Source organism: Lonchura striata, chromosome 4 (genome assembly GCF_050655825.1).
Source record: "Lonchura striata isolate lonStrDom1 chromosome 4, ASM5065582v1, whole genome shotgun sequence".
NCBI classification, from domain to species: Eukaryota; Metazoa; Chordata; class Aves; order Passeriformes; family Estrildidae; genus Lonchura; species Lonchura striata.
In genome coordinates, this window is record NC_140706.1 from 63,730,163 (window position 1) to 63,747,527 (window position 17,365).

At 37.6% G+C, this 17,365-nt stretch overlaps 1 protein-coding gene across 9 annotated transcripts in view; it reads left to right on the forward strand.

The window, feature by feature from the left end:
* The window catches only part of INPP4B (inositol polyphosphate-4-phosphatase type II B), a 296,397-nt gene that overhangs the window by 225,958 nt on the left and 53,074 nt on the right, over positions 1-17,365 (forward strand). For all 9 annotated transcript variants that reach the window (XM_085578230.1, XM_031504683.3, XM_085578231.1 and 6 more), the window contains 2 exons: positions 2,134-2,346; positions 8,085-8,229. In XM_085578230.1, the coding sequence (XP_085434356.1) occupies positions 2,134-2,346; positions 8,085-8,229 (358 nt within the window). The remainder of the gene's footprint in view (positions 1-2,133; positions 2,347-8,084; positions 8,230-17,365) is intronic.

Consider the following 17,365-nt stretch of genomic DNA (forward strand, 5'->3'; position numbering starts at 1 on the left):
CAAAGAATGGTAGGGTTTGATAGTACTATTCCCCAAAGACTAATTCATTCTCCAAGCATGCACCATCTGGAGGTTGGAAATGTAGAAAATTGAAATTGTCCTGCAGAGCAATTCAGGACTACAAGGAGACAGTCCTGAGGAGCTGCATAAAAGAAAACTGTTAAAAACACCCTTTCCCTCAGGCACCAAATTGGTGAGGAGGAGAAGGAATGGGTCTGGTAATATTGCCAGGGAGATGAGTAGTGTTGCCAAATCTAAAGAATCCCAAGTCAGGTCTGATTTTGGTTTAAAAAAAATCAATAATTTTTCTTAGATATTCCTGAGGTTCTTATTTTTAGAACTGTAGATACTTATTTGCAGTAATATTTTCAGCCTTTCCATTTGAAACTATTCAGAAAATATTTTTTTCCTAAACATAATGAAAATGGGAAAAAGCAGAAACTTCTCATTCAAGTACCTAACCCAGCAGCTGGAGCCTTAAGAAAACCATCAATTTTTTAGAGCCTTTTTGTCTTAAATATCCACAAACTTTTGAGAGGGTATTGAGACAGGAAGGCAAGAAAAAGAAGTTGAGTAGTAGTGGATGCATACAAAAGATGAACAGGTAGTATGAAAAAGAGATAGGATAAGAATAGAAGTGCAGAAACTGGGAGAAAACACTTACAGGAGTCTTCTCAGGAATTCCAGGGAGATGCTGACACTTGACACTTGTTTGGTTTGGGTTTTTTTTTTGCTACTTTTTCTCCAGCTTTTCCATAAGCAGGACATAAGGGCTGAATAGAGCTTAGCTGGGCTACCCTTATTTTTAGCATTTCCTGCTGGTTTAGGCTGGATCCTCTGACTCTTATCTACATACCTTTCCACATCCCTGCTTAATTAAGATTGTGTGCACAAAGGCACTTCAGCACCTGAATCTGCCTGCACATGACAATCCACTATGTTCTGGGATAATAAGAAGGGAACTAAATCCCACTGATCTGGGATAAATAAAATTCCACTTACCTGGGATATATAAATTCAGGTAATTGTGCTGTGAAATAAATTTTCATCATCCCCTGTGAACCAGTACCTCTCTTTGGGGAGGGGAGCTCTGGGTGGGATGTGTGGGATGTTCTATGGCAGCAGGGTGTGCCCTCTCTCCTTGCTCTGACAGATGAACCCTGTTCAATGTTGTTGAAGGAACCAAAATTGGAACTCTTCCAAGCTGTCCCTGTGGCTTTGTTTGTTGTTGCACCCTGTAGTGTCCTTGCACCTCATGTTCTCCTGTTCCATAGGTTTTGGCAGCTGATGGAGGGAATCAGCCAAGTCTCCCAATGGAGACAGGGCACCATGTTTGAGACAAAGGAGATAGGCATGTTTGACACACTGGTGTCAACAAGAAGTGCTGTTGCAATGGTGACAATCTGGACATGGTGAAGCCCATATAAAGAAAGCATTTTACTTTTCTTGTTGAGGTGGAAGGGAGATGAATAATGCAGAGAGTTTGAAGGATTTTAAAAGTATGATAAAATTCCAATTGTAAGAGCCAACATAAAAAAATGATACAGAGATTGAATACCATCTTCAGAACTGGGAAAACCACTTCAGAATTTCCTTTCTTTGAAATATACATAAAATCAAGCTTGAAATCAGGTGTTGCCTACCAGGATATCTAGGTTGATACCTACCGGTAATTTATCTCTGAAAACACTGCTTTTGCAGATACTGCTATTTCAGCAACGTAGTGTGGTGGGTTTTATTTAGGGAGATGTTTAAACTGGTTAATTGTGTTTTATCTAACACTTATTCAGAAATTATTGTGCTGTGGTTGGTTGCTCTTGGAACTGGTTCTTGTTGAGGCTTGCCTCTGAGGCAAAATTTGGAATTTGAATAAATGTGAAAACATTATGATCTCTGTGACAGATAATGTACTCTTGTGCTAATCCTTATAACACTGGGATTGTAGAATGTGATGATATCTCTTAAATCCTTGAAATTTTCCTCATTATTTGTTGGCCTACTTTGTTTTCTGCCTCCCAGTCAGGCCTGAAACAAATTCCTGCTCTGCCTTAGAGTAATTCAGTGTTATACACCTTTGCTGCAGTACTGTGTTCTTTGGTCTAACCTTTTCATTAGTTTGTTTTTTTTTTCTAGACAGAATTATTTGTGCACACATTCAAGGACCAGCTGGTCAGAAGTGCCCTTTTAGCACTGTACACAGCCCGGCCTGGCTGTGTCCTCAAGAACCCAGCTGTGCCTAGAAAGAGTGTAGAAGAAGGGGCTGATGCACAGCACCAGGATCATCCTTCTCAGATTAAAAGGCAGGACTCTATACCCCATCATTCTGAGTATGATGAGGAAGAGTGGGTAAGTAGCCAGAAACCCTTGGTCCGTGTTCAATGCAAGACCCTACAAATCGGCAAAAACAAGCTCAAGCCCTGAGCGTCCTTGTCACATGTCATTGCAGGGGGGAAAGGGGTGCAAAACTGTAAAACTGCGTTTTTCAGATGCATTGCAGATTTTGAAGCTAAATTTAAAGGATTGTCCTAAGTACAGTGTGCTGCTCTGAGACTGCCTGCTTATGCATATAACAGTGAAGATGTGGAGTATCTTCTTGACCAGACAGAAAAATAGTCTTTGTTCTTACTTGGGTTGGTTTTGCTAGTTGGGCAGATTTAAGGAATGAAGCAGCCTATGCTGTTCTGAGGGAAATGTTCTTTTCTTCCCCACCCCGTGCAACACCCCTCTACAGCCCTCAGGCTGTAACCATTTTAAACACACGTGAATTAACCCTCAGCCAAACAGAGCCCTTTGCCCTTAGACTCTGTTCTTAGAGAAGAGTGTCTGAGGTAGTGTAAAAAAATTAAATACAACTTTTAAATTTTAACATTCTTGGCATATCTTTCAAGGATATGTATTATTTATATGGCTGAGATTTTATAAATCAATTATTTTGGTAGATGTCTTCATAATAGATCTGTTACTTTATTTCATACGTACTCAAGCTATTTTTATTCAGTCCAGGCTCATACTTTGAATTCATCACTGTATTCTCATAAACGTAAAGGATGCCAGCATATTCATCTCTATTGTAAATAATTAATAACTTATATGAGCTATGGTATTGCACCTGAACTGTAATTTTTATCCACACCAAAAATAAAGGAAGAATACATTTCTTCTAGAAGAAGGGCAATTATTTCCCATTCCAGCCCCATGCATTAAGTAGTCATTAGATTTAAACAATAAATAACTCATCATTTTATTTGTCCTCTGGTTTTAGAGCCTTTAATTCACTTTTTCTTGTTTTCTCAACAACCTGAGGGGCTGGAATGGTGATTCTTTCCTTGAAATAAAGCCCAAATGTTTGTTTTCCGCTGTTGAAACATTCAGAAATATAAATAACACAATCATTTTTGTAAAAGAGAGAAATTTTGCTCTGGATAAAGCAGCACTTTAAAGCTGTATTTTAATTTAGTACTGAAATTTAGCATCTCTGAAAAGAAGATAGCTTTGCTGTATTTCATAACTGATAAAAAAAAAGTTACCAGGTGTTTGATCCTCACCTATTAAACTGCATAAGTGGGTTGGTTTAAACAGTATTTATTTTTGTCTGCTGAATTAGTAAGATTATCTTGATTCAAAATTAATTGCATCTTCCACTGTTCTCTGAATTGAACTGAGTCATTGGCATTGTCAAACTTGAGGCAGTATAAATTCTGCAGAAATATTGTGATTTTTTCTGAATGGAATGATTAGATTTTGGATAGATTTCAGTTATTTCCATCAGTAGAGGTGATAAATAATGTGAGTTTTAATAATCAATTGTTATTAGCATGATGGAAAGACAATAAATGGATATAAAATTTGAAAAAAAACACTTAATCTACTGTGAAACTCAACTGTAAAGGAAAAAACTTCAATATATGTTGCTTTGTATGCACAATGTTCCTTTCCTGTTGTGGGTTTTTTCCTCAATATTATCAAATACTAATGTTACATTTTGCAATTGGAAATTTGGTTTTGCCTGAAATCTAAATCCTTAAACAACTCTTTAAGCTGATCCTGCTCCATTCACTTCACATGACTGTGTTACCTTATGACCATCACAGAAGTATGAAGACTCATCCCAGAGTCACTGGCAGCAGTATGGATTGAGCTATTTATATTGGTGCACTGTGCACAGGCAGCAGGAAAGCATCACTGCCAAAGCAAAAATATTTTTCAATTGGAAATTTGAGAGTTTTACTTGAGAGTTTTACATTGTCTCTGGAAAGATATTATCTTCTCCTCTCACCAGCACTTCTGCTAGCCTAGAACCTTCCTGCAGGGGGGCACATAGTAAGTTTTCATGTGATACAAGAAAAGGTGGGCATATTGCTGCTTGGAGCTGACTCTGGTCTACACTTCTGACTGGTTAATGGGGCTGGAGCTACAAAGAACAGATAAAATGGCATTTTCAATAAGCTGTGTACGAATGCTGATGTGGTGATCAGTCGTGGGGCTGAAGAACCAACATGTGTGTGACCCATTCCATGTGCCACAGCACGAGGGAGTGTTAATCATGCACATTACTTAAGATATTTCCTTTATCTCTGAACAGAGCTCAAAAGAACCTTAAGGAAATATCTGAATATCCACTGACATGAAGGAAATACAGTATCTCAGAGCGCTGGGAAGAGCAGATGCTGTGTCATACATGGCCCAAGTAAAGCACACAACTGCAGTGGTGTATATGGAGGGACAAGAAATGACTGAGGAGCTCTGTGGTGAATTCAGAAATTCTGAGAATCCTTTAAAAACAAAGAGACAGCCTCTGGGACTCCACTGGCTGGCAGTGTTTAGAAGGAAGACATACAGTTAGGTGTAGTGACAGAAAATAGTATCCATTGCTGCTTCCTGAAATGAGGAAGCTGTCCTGCTTTTTAATGATAATTTCCAATCATATGGAAAATAATAACATATTTTTCAGTTGGATGAATAAAAGAGCATTATTTTACAGATTAATTTTTAATTCTCCTAGGAGAACTGCCCAGCTTTCACTGATGCCAAAGCCTACCTTTCCATGGAGGTCTTTCAGTGTCCATGTCTGCTTGCCAGTGCCACAGCATAGAAATGTGACCCATGGTCATTTTTAACTAGCCACACCTAACTGCATGAGCCAGGGCTCCATAACATTGCAGATGACTTCTGAAGTTTGGGAGAAGTATAAGAAGTAAATGTGGCACTGCCTTGTCTCAATGGGGTCAAGTCCTGTTACAGATTTCCACCTTACCTGTCATTGCCTTGACTTAAAGAAGCAGTAACAAGAGGGAGACAGAGATTGTGTTTCTTTCATTCTTCCATACCACAAACTTACCATCCACATTGCTCCAGCAACTAGTCAGAAACCTGTGATCAGGGGAAAAGTATCCTGCTTAGAAAACTAGGGTGTTAGTATTCAGTGTATCAAGAAATACTACTCCTGGTCCCTTACTTGACACAGAGGGTTTATAAGAATGCTTACTTAAGAGGCTGCTAGGCTGTATTTTCTCCTTTAACCTGGCACATGCTATAAAGTGAGCACTTGTGAGGCTGTTCGTAGGCAAATTGAAAATAGACTGCTTAAGAAGATGAAAGGTCAGTGGAAAGTGTACTAGGCTACAGGAAAATATTCTGGAAATAGTAAAGGATGACAGTATGAAGTGGATTCATTTCTTCTCATGGAGAATCATAGAAAGCCACTTTATTTACACTGATTGGAAACTGCATTTTTACTTGAAAATTGTTCCTGCCAAACTACGGAATTTCAACAGCCTTCTTAGATAAATGTGACTGCCTTTGGTGCAGACAGAATATTATCTCGATGAATGATAGATACGTCTACACTTTCTATCTGCCCACAATCCCAGGAGCCTCCTATGTGGAAAGAAAGAGCTGTGAGACAGGCCCTTGCTCCCTCTCAGTTGTTTGTATATAAAAAAGCCAGATACATGATAATAAGAGTGAGCTTTCTGTCAACAGATGTTTATGAATTTTGCTTCTAACCCCTCAGGGAATGTTTCTGGGGATATTGCATAGACATCATCTCAATGCTGGCTTAATAGTTGGTTTGAAAAGAGAAAAGTGCTCTTTCTAAAGTGAAACAAAGGCTCATATTTGTGTTGCTCGTGCAATAACTCCAGATGCTCATTAAAAGCTTGATGCTTTTTTGTGTGAAGATTAAGCTCCCTGCAAAGGGGGAAAGGGACAAAGGAAAGGGAAATTAGATTGCTGCAGCCTCTCTGAGCAACTTCAGTTGCATATTCCTCAGCAACTTCAGTGACTGGAAGCTCTGAAGCTTGCTGATACTCTCTAGAGGATTCTTCATAGAATCCTTCTCCCCAAAATTATACTTGTGGGTGATAAAAATCAGTCGTTTCACACATATTCTAAATGTTTTTTCAGGATTGCTTGAGGTGCATAAAGGAGGAAACTTTTGAAGGAATCTATACCTGCCCTCTGTCTTTTGAATTTTAATTGTATCTAAGTGTATGTGAATATCAAATATTCATGTGTCTAATGTTTTATTTCATGTACAGGTGCAGATATTACCACATATTGCATTGTACATGCAGCACTTTAAACAGTTGTGGAATAAATGCAGTTCTGCTTGGATGTGACCAACGTCTTGCCTCTTGCAATTAACAGTATCTTTTTCATAGTATGATTAAAGCAGGTTTATCTAGGGAGAAAATAAAACCATTGTTTCTATGTTCACCTATAAACTGGATGCTCACTTGTCATTAAGGCTGCCCGCAGGAATGCTCCAGGAATCAGGTTTGGGGAGCTGGAGGAGAGGAACTCTGTTGTACAGGTTGGGAAAGTCCATGCTTCTCTCTGTGGGCCCATGTGATATCTCTTAGGTCAGGATGCCACTTTTCACAGGATGTGTCCTCAACAGGAGGGAACAGGGAAAGATAGTCAGGCTGAAGTGTGGCATATAGTTGAAAAGTAACATTAGATTTAAATGTTTGCCTTAGTATTAGTTCTAAATTTGCCTTCACTCAAAATCCAAGGGTTGTCATTTATATGGAACTATGGTATTTCTCTGAATTCTCAGTTTTCTTTAACTTCTCTCGTCATTTTTGCAACTTCATTTTTGCGCCTGAAGACCAGACAAATACATAATACTTCTGGCACTGTAAAGTACAAAATGAAGTAGTGATTCCTATTTTTAACTCTGAAGCAAACTCTGGTTGCTCTGCATTATTTTCAGAATGACTCAGCATTGAAACATGTACTTGGGGTGGTTTCTGTGGGTTTGTTATGGTTTGGTTTTAGTCTGATTGCATGTCTTGTCTCACTTCTTGTATGGCTTGGTTTTTTTCCTTCTGCTGCAAAATAGGTGCAAAAGTTTTGATTTCTGCAGAATCCAGCACCTGAAGGACCCTCCCTATATCTCTGTTCCATAACAGCTCTTTCTTATGCTCCATATGATTTCTTTTGTTCTCTGCTCATACAGAATTTTTTCTACCACTCTATTACTTGTGTCATTCTCTTACAAGCTCAGATAAGTGTGATGGTTGCAGTTTATGTGAGAGGTGAGGAATGAAACTGAAATGGTGTTACCAAATAAATATGCCATGACAGCAAGTTTCTCATTCTAGTTCTCGAATTTAACATTTACTTCAGCAGAGTAACTGATGTGATAAAATATAGGATATGTTAAATTATCAGAAAGAGGTTATGAAGTACTGTGACAAAACTGACATACACAAGGTTTGATTTGGCCAGGCTTTGAGTGTGTCCATACTCTTAATCATTTAAATAGAGAAGCTGTTCAGTTCCTTGCTAATAGACCTGAAACTTTGTCTGCCTTTTTATGTCAGGTTTGAAGCACTTGTTCTCCAGTGTCTAAAACCATAAGAGTTTGGGTTCCTTTACACTGCAAGTAAAATCTCTTTGAAAAAGGCTCAAGTTGGTAATAGGCTGAAGGATGAGAGGAACAGTCATATGCTGGCATCTAATATTTCTAGTAATTTGCATGTCTGTCGCAACTTCAGGGGTTAATAAGTTACTATTGCCTCTATTTTTTTATTTTTTAATTCTTCAGTGACATGCAGTGATAATTCTGCTCTTTTCAGGACAGGGTGTGGGCCAATGTGGCAAAGAGTTTGAACTGCCTTATTGCCCTGGTGGACAGACTGCTTGAAAAAGACAACATGAGCCGCATTAAAGAGGGTGAAAATGAGCCTTCAGCAGCAGATTGCAAGGTGTTGCATACAGGAGGTAAGCAACCCCCCCCCCAATTTTCATTTTTTAATAATTGACAAGAGTAAATAAAAAATTACACAGCTACAGAAAAGTCATCTAGAGAAGACTTCATCATATCTTTGATGGTAGTGCTAATAGCAAGGTTTTGCACACTTATAGGAAGGTTATTTATCAAAGTATAGCTGTAATGTGTGCTCAGACTGCTTGCCATGCTCAGTTGTTTGTGCTCAAGTGCAAACCTTTTGAAACCACAATGTTTTCTTTTTGTGGGCTGATGTAATTTAATTTACTTTTGATTTTACTTGCATCTAGTATTTTGAGGAAAAAAAATTAGACTGTGTCTTACCCCACAGAAAACTTGTAAGCAAAGGTGAGCATTCTGTATCAGTGTAATTCTCCTGCAAATGCTTCCACTTTTCTGAGGTGATATACTGATTTTTATTTTCTAATTTGATAAAATTCATGTTTACCTGGATATACTTGCCAGCCTCTGTCAAAAGGTTAAGTGGAATAATTCCATGGGATGATGTAAAGAAAATTTTGTCCATGGTGGGTCTTTGTCACCTTCTGGTCTCCTCTTTCTGATCTTCTTCTGATCTTCTCCTATGGCTTATTCATGTTTGCATTCTTGATGCATAGATAAGACCTGCTTAATAAGTGTTGGAATCTGTGGTATTGATGATTCTGAGATTGTGAAAAGTCTCTGTCTTTCTGCCCCGCTGCCAAAGAAGAAACCATAATTGGTCTGTGCTGGTTCCAAGGTTGTTTATTCTGTTTATCTCTAACATGTTCTGCTGCCCTGCCGCAGCTCTGTCCTGCAGGGCAGCGTGTGGGGCTCTGCCCTCAGTGGGATGTGACAAACATTAAATACCAGAAACTCCCTGGGCTGTATTTACAATAATGTGCCAATATCTGTCACCTACATTGGACAGTGTGTCCCCAGCCTGAACCAACAGAAAAATGCCAACACCACAGTGAAACATGGAGGGCATGAAGAAGGAGGAAAAGGACAAGACACACCCAATTTCCTCCATCTTGTGCCCTTTGGACCCCTAATCTAGAATCCTAAAATTTTACTTTTGCACCCATGCCACACTTAATTATTACTTATATCAAACACTCAGAGCTGGTAATCCATCCTGTAAGATTGAAAACTCTTTTCCATGGACAGAGATCACAGACAGTGTCTCTGGGGGCTCTGTCCAGGGGGGTTCCTGACCCCCTGCCAGGGTCCCAGGACTTCCAGGGCAGCCAGAGGGAAGAAGCTCTGGATTCCCACAAATAAGTCTGATGAGACTTTGTAGTCCAAAAGTGTATTGCAACAAATGAAACAGATCTCTAGTGACAGTGGTGGTAGTCCTAATGCAAGGAAATCAGAGTTAACCTTTGTGCCACTCTTCAGCTAAATTAAACAACTCCCCATATAAAACAACAAACCAGCACAGCTACTTTATTTTTATGGAACTTTGTAGAGTTTTGACTTTCTTTTTTTTTTCATTGTGCATTTTATCCTGTATCTTCCCTTACATGTTCTCCACAGAATTTAATTATATCATTTTATATAAAGAGTTTTAAAGTTATCAGTACTCAGTTGTAATTTCTTTCTTACATAACAAGAATTAAAATTACTTTTTTAGATTTGCGTCATTTGTGTAGTACTGGCAAGTTCTGTGAATTCTGGTTGTAGTATTGATTTTTAATGCAGCTGTAACATCTACATTTTACCAGTATGAGAGGTTTGTGCTGGAGTCCTGGAATCCTTGTTTTCAGGCAAGATGTGTTGGACTTGATTTTGTATCATTAGTCCAGAGAGCAACTTATTCCTTGTCTGTTTGGATCTCTAAGTTGCTGTCTACCAGGCATGTAATGTTGGAGAGGAAGGTGATATAATCTCTGTTCTCTAGTGAAGGCTTGCAGGTGAAAAATATCAACACAGCTTTCTATACTTTTCCTGCCTTCCTCAGAGAAGGTACAAATATTTAACAGCTAGGTAGATGTAGTTTTGAACTTGAAAGAAACATTAGATAGTGAACCCAAGGATGTTCATTGTGATTAAAAGAGAAAAACTGAATATCGTTCTTGTTCCTAACTCCCTCCTTTATCCCATGTTGCTAACAGGCTTTGGTGCTATTGTTAGAAGTCCAGCATGTCTTACAGAAAAATTTTGCAGGTAAAGTGGTAGTAGTATACTTTCTCCCAAACTTTCCTCCAAATGACTGCAGTGCATTTGTGTGTGTATGCATTGACATACATGTTGTGGGTTTTGTCTGTATTTCATAGTTGTGGAACAAAAGCTCTGATTTCCAGACCTCCATCCTCTATCTGAAAAAAAAAGGTATGAATTAGGATAATTATTTTGGAATGCTTTCTGATATGCCTATTTCATGCCAGCATGAACTTTTACATAATTTCCTTCTCTCTCTTCAACCCCCTGAACATCTCCACTGCTATATGCTGTGTTAAGGATTTAAGCAGTTCATTTGAGTCTTTAATTCTAGTGTGCTCATAGCTTTGATTCAGGCTCACGCCCTACACAGGCAAATGGCATACTGACTGGTTAGAACTTTTAGGTCACAAGCCAGAAAAAAAAGAAGAAAAGGAAAGTTACATAATTTTAAATACTATAATAAGCAGCCATCAAGTAGAATTAAAGGTGGTTCTTGCTTAGCAATAATGATAACAGTAATGTTTAGAAAATTAGAGATGAGTTTCATCCACCTGAGAAGTTGTCTTCTGGAGCTAGTGGGCCAAGGACACAAAAAATATCCAAGTGCTATGATGCTGGAATAAATTCTTCCTTTTTCCTTCATTTCAGAGCCATCCGTGTTTCATCAGTGAGAGCAGTCAGTGTTTTTTTTGAGTTGTCCTCAAAGTTCTGTAACACTCCCTCACATGAGAACTGCAGAGATTTGTAGGGCAGACTGCTGTGTTTTCATGTTCTTTTTGAGTAAGACATCATTTTAGGAATGCCTTGGACAGTTTATAACACTTTCAAGGTCCTACAGAGATGGAGTTGTTTTAAAATTTCTTTCTTTTATAGGACTAACTTGAAAGATGGAGCTTTCTGAAGAGCTACTAAGGTGTATGCTAAAGTTGGTTCCCTACTGATTTTCAAAACTTTGGGGCCAGAATTCTTCATGCTTGACTTCTCTATGAGAGTGTGGGTTTAGATGTTTTTCTCTGCATCTCCCTCTCTGAAATTTAACATGAAACCCTAAGGGAGCACCTACACAGAGGTTGAGATTCCAAGTTTACAGTTACACATTTGCCCTTAATTCTGCATTGTTTTAACCTTGAAGCCTGGTTGTGAGTTCACAGCATTTTCCTAGATACAAAATCACATGGTGTGCACACATAGCTAAATTTCAGATAAAACTACAGACTTTTGTGCTACTTAAAATTCACAAATGTGACATAAATGGAAAGCTTGCTTATATATTATACATAATTTGAGTGTATTTGAGCATAATGTATTTAATTAATGCAGCAAATGTATGGGCACAGATTGATCTTTGAGTCTGAAACTGCTTTAGTTAATCCTCAGAGAAATTGGGCTGCTTTTGTGAGAAGAAAGAATACAGAGTTTTGAACAAAAACGTCACAAAATATGCCTTGGAAGTATGGGATTAACTTTTTGCTTATTTAGTGAATCTGACTAGTTTTTTTGTAGCATATAGCAATGAAAAACCTTTCACAAAATGAACACTTGTTCATTTTGGATGGTAGAAAATGCTATGACAATAATTTGATGCAGTAGCATCTTCATATAAATATAGATGTCGTTGTAACTTAGAAAAGTATAAAAAGTATATAAAGTGGGTTTATATTTGCAGTCTCAGTGACTGTGGCATTGTGTGATCTTACTCTTTTTTTTTCCAAAAATGTTTATATTTGTTGTTTGGAATCTTGTAATTGGAAATATTGAAGCACTTCTTTTCTCCCATACTCTGCCTTTCAGTGTGAATTATACCTTCCTTAGCCTTAACTTTTTATGCAGTCTGACCTTTGAGTGCATTCCAAAGACTGAATTTCAGTTACAGTTACCAAGGTAACATGCTATGGTTTCATCAGTTGCAGGATTATGAATCCTCTGCAGGATAAATAAAGAAGAGTAGAAGGATTTTTAAGGAGAAGGCTTTTTTTTTTTGTTTTGGTTTTTTTTTTTTGGTTTTTTTTTTTTTTTTTGTTCTTCTAACTCTAGTCTGGTTTGCCTTGGAAAAATATGTGACAACATATTTCTTTTTACTTTTGCTTTTTCATTTTCCATGAGAGTTGGATTGTGAAAGCCTGTCCTGCAGCATTAGAGGTGCCAGTGAAACACAGCAGTTTGCTCTTGTGCTTACACAGCCCCTGACAGATCTCCATGCTTGGCTGCTGAATGTGGCTGTTGTTTCCATCTGCTTCTTGTACCATCCCATCAGAGCTCCCACCCAGCTATTCCTTTGCTGGCTCTGGGTGATAAATCCCTCATTTGATACGTACAGGATCCACCACATTATCACAAACAATATGAGTTGCCAGTGTGATTGCACCTGGATTTTGCCTTTAAGTGAATTATGGAATATTAAGCTCTGTGAGCTGGCGTTTGATAACCTTCAGCACTGGTAGCAAAGAGCACCTGGGGAACATTGCCGCATTTCCTAGTTGCAACTAGAGGAAATCTCTGTTCATATTCACATTGATACAGACATATATGGGTTAATTTTTCTCATATTATCTCGTACCTTTTGGGGACTATATAAGTCTAGATTCAAAATTTCTAACTTTCAGTGCCGTAGGAATGGGCACTGCATCCTTTCAGTGCATCCCTTCCAATGCAATGCTGGTAGAAGTGGGAAATAAAGCCATGTTCTAGTGGGAAATAAAGCCATGTTCTAGTTTTATTTGCATCTTCAGAAAAGCTTTTATTATAAAATACCATTTAGTCAGGAAGATGAAAAGTTTTTCTGTGGTCTGTGTCCTTGAATAGCAGACATAATTTATTTAGATAAATCACATGTGAAAAGCTTTCTCTTCCCTTCCTCTTCCTTATATTTTTCCTTCCTTTTCTTTTAAGCTTGTCTTTGCATTAATTTTACTTATGCCTTTTTTTTTTTTTCCTTTTCCCTCTCACTTCTGTGTCATCATTTTCTTTTTGATAGGATCCTTACCTGGGCTGAATCTAGCCCAGCAATACAAGACAACCCCTTCAGCAGTACTTTGGCTAAAAACAGAAGCTGAAAAATATGTAAGGAAAAGAAAGACGATTTGACTGAATCAACAAACTAAAACAAGATATCAAAATATTTAGTTGCACAGCATTCATAGAACATTCATATGTTTAAAGTGTATTAGATTTCCCTACCTTTTTCTTCTCTTTCTCTTTTCATTGTGACTAAATGTGCTGAGATACTCATGTATGTATGATTAGATGGTTTTGGGTTTAACTATGAATCCATTTGACAGTGTAGAAAATCTTAGATTATTGCAATGGAGTAAAAAATCCCAAGAATTCAAAATTTCTGGACATCCAAACTATGCAAAGTAAATTGCTACTTTAAAGTGAAGGAATGCCAGGAAAACTTAGTCAGGTTTTTATTGTTTCTGTGAGAACTGCTGCAGCATTATGAGCACAAAGCCTCCTCCTTTTTCAAAGAGCTTAGCCCTCAGATGGAGTTAAACTGAGCTCTGAGAGCTGAGTGGCAAAATAAAGAAATAAGGCACCGACCTTTTTATGGTGCAAAGTTGAATATGTGAAATCTTCTAAGTCAGTCTTTTTAAACCTCCCTTGAAAAAAATATACATTAAAAGATAGTTCCTATCCTAGGTGAGTTAAATCAAATTCTGGGTTAATTATTTCATGCTGATTTTAGGGATTTACTGCTGCTCTGTGTTGGTTGGCAGGTTTGATTTGCCTGCCTTTTTCCTTAAAACAGTTTGTCTAATGTTCACTTTGTGATATCAAGACAACTCATTTATGTTGTTTTACCTCTGTTATTCAAATTCTCTCACAGATTATTTTCACAATCAGCTAGTAAGTGATTAATTTAAATGAAAGGTTACCTCATGGGTATCTGCTGTTACATTTATATGTCACATTTATATTTATATATGTTACATATATATGTCTGTAGTGCCCTCCTTTGCTTTAAGACAAGGGCATTATGCATTCTTCAGCTTTTTATTTAAGGTATGCTTTTTATCTTCACACCTTATAAGTTTTGATGTGACTTCAAGCCATTCATGGATTTTAGGTGGCACAAATTGCAGTGACAAAATTGGCTTTTGCTAGGGCTAAAGGAGGTAGTACTATGCTGAAGCATCCTTTTTTGGTTACCAGCATATTTTAATAAGCATTTGAGTGGGCCTGACTTTGAAAAGACCAGGAGCTTGCTTTTCTGCCAAACTTTATCAAATTTAACATGTGGTCTGACATATTGCAACATGGATATGAGCATGCAGAACTGACTAGCTGAGTGCTAAGCAGGTCATTTGCCTGTACAGGCCTGTTGATTACATGAACATGGGACTGATGGGCATTTTCCAGTAACCAAAGGGCAAATCCTGTCACAGACTGAGCTGCCACCACTCTCTTGGCAATGGACATGGAATATTTACTCAGTGCTTTGCTGAACATGGACTTTTGTTTTAATCTCATTCTAACTGCATAGCGGTGGTACTGTCTTTTTAATTTCATCCTTCCATTCTTTATTTTAATATGTTTATTTTTTATGCCTTGTTTTAGTTTCCAGTGGCTGACTAGCACTGTTTTTGTACTGAGTTTCTCTGCTTCATCAGGAGACTCTGACAGTTCTCCTGGATGCCAAGTGTTCCAAACTGACAGGCTGCCCGTGTCATTTTAAAAACCTGACAGTCATCCTGGAGTCTCCTCGTTGCTTCTGTTCTTGCTCCTAATCTTTTTTTTTTTCAGACATTCACTCATTCAGTTAATTCTTCATCCTTTTTCAAACTATTTTCCTCTGTGTTGTGGATACAAATCTTGTGATTTTAATTTAAAAGAAAGTTGAGATCTGAAGACTCAAATGTGTGTGAGTGTGTGAATGTATTAAAAGCAATAATTTGTATTATTCCTTTTCTGAAGTGATTCTACAAAGGTATTCTGAAAGATATTACATTCTAAAATATATGTATTGTATATTGTATATATATTCAGTATATGTATACTAAATTTACTTGTAAGCCTCAAAATATAATTTTTATTTGTTTGCTTGTTTCACAAACTTAAGTTCCACAGTGCTGCTCAGTTTCAAGGAACAACTTACAAGTTCCAGTATATACATATAAGTAGCTGTTAATACTGATTTTTTGAACCATGGTGCATTGTTAATGAATGATTCTCATTCATATTCCTGCTGGAGTATTTGCAGCTGGACATCCTGCATAACAAGTGGCACAGTGAAATTTAACAGATCAAAAATTTGGCACCTTTTTTTTTTTTTTTTTTTCTTCCTAGAGTTGGCTTTTCTAAGATCTCAGTCTCTGATACAACTCTTATTTTGACTTTAAATAAAGCCTAAGCATAAGAATATACTTGTCTATTCAGGAACATTGTTTTTTTTTCAAGAAAAATGCAATCCCTGTCAGATTTGCCAACTACATCCACCTTCTGTGGACTGGGCATTCTTATTAACTGAGATTGAGAAGTTTCAGTGTGAGCAAGAAGCAGAAAACTGTTTTGGAAAACTTAATCACACAAAGGTTGTCCTCTTTGCTAGTGACATGCAACTCTATATTTTATAATAATTTCTATTTTCTCAGTTGCTAGGGTAAGGTATTCTACAAATTTACAATTTTTATTGTTTACCAAAAAGCCAAATACATATGTAAGTGAAACTCTGTATTATTTGGGACATTAAGTACTCAGTAGGATTTTTTAAAAATAAATTTAATATTAATATTCTTCAATAAAAAATTGACCTCGAGAATTTAAGATCTTTTAATTTCTTTTAAATGCAACTAATACAGACAAAACTGCCTATGTTAGTAAATTAGTAAGTTAGTATTCCAAACATGTAGACTCCCCTCAAAATTGCTGTGAGAAAATTATCTTGAAGTTACCACAAGGTATGTGCAAATTTGAAAAATCATAATAGGAGGTGGTTATCAGTTGTTTACTGCCAACCTTGAAGGCTGAATGGAGAAGAATCCACTTAGATTTGTTCTGGGTCCAGTATTATTCAGTATTTTTATTACTGACTTGCCTTATGAAATATGGATGATGCATATAAAATTTACAGATGCTTAAAGCTGGGAGAGGCTTTAAGCAATGTGGGAGCAGGTTAGAATGGATCCTGATGAAACAGAGCATTGAAATATTAGGATGCAGTTCAGCAAGGAGAAATACAAAGTTAAGTTCCTGAAGAAACAGAAATCCACAGTGCAGATGGGCCGGTTAAGTGGCAGCTCAGTATAAACAAATCTAAGTATTATGCCACTTGTGGCCTGTATGTGGCCCCCTCTATTCATAAAATTAAAGAATGGTTTGGGTTGGAAGGGATCTTAAAGGGCATCTCATTCCAATCCATCTGCAGCAGTTGGGCAGGGGCACCTCCCACTAGACCTGGTTTCTCAAAGCCCCAGTCAGCCTGGCCTTGAACACTTCCAGGGATGGGGCATCCACAGCTGCTCTGGGCAGCCTGTGCCAGTCCCTCATCACCCTCACTGTGAAGAATTTTGTCCTAATATACAATCTAATCCTACTCTCTTTCAGTTTGAATCCATTCCCCCGTCTTCTGCCCGTACATGCTCTTCTTCTACGAAAAGGGCTGTCAGAAATGTTCTCTAGCCCTATCCACATAACCTGAAATTGTAATAGCAGGTTCAAGAAGTGTAGTTAGTTCTAGAAATTCTGCTTTTTCTGCCCTGGCAGAGTATTTGCCGCATCCTTGGCTGTGTCATTATCCAGCTCTCCTTACCCATGGAAGAAGAACAGATTTCTGTTTGCTGTATCTTCAAAGTCTACTTTGAAATGGTCAAGTATAATCTTTTTCATTATTTGCTCAAGTAAGAAGCAGCCAACAAACTCTAGTCTTACCTTACCCTGCTTATTGGTTCAGTGTACATCTTTTGAGCTTATTTTGCTGTTGTTGCTTTTATTGGCAGATATTTATTGCTTAAATTAATAATAAAGGATTGTAATTTGACTTGAGAA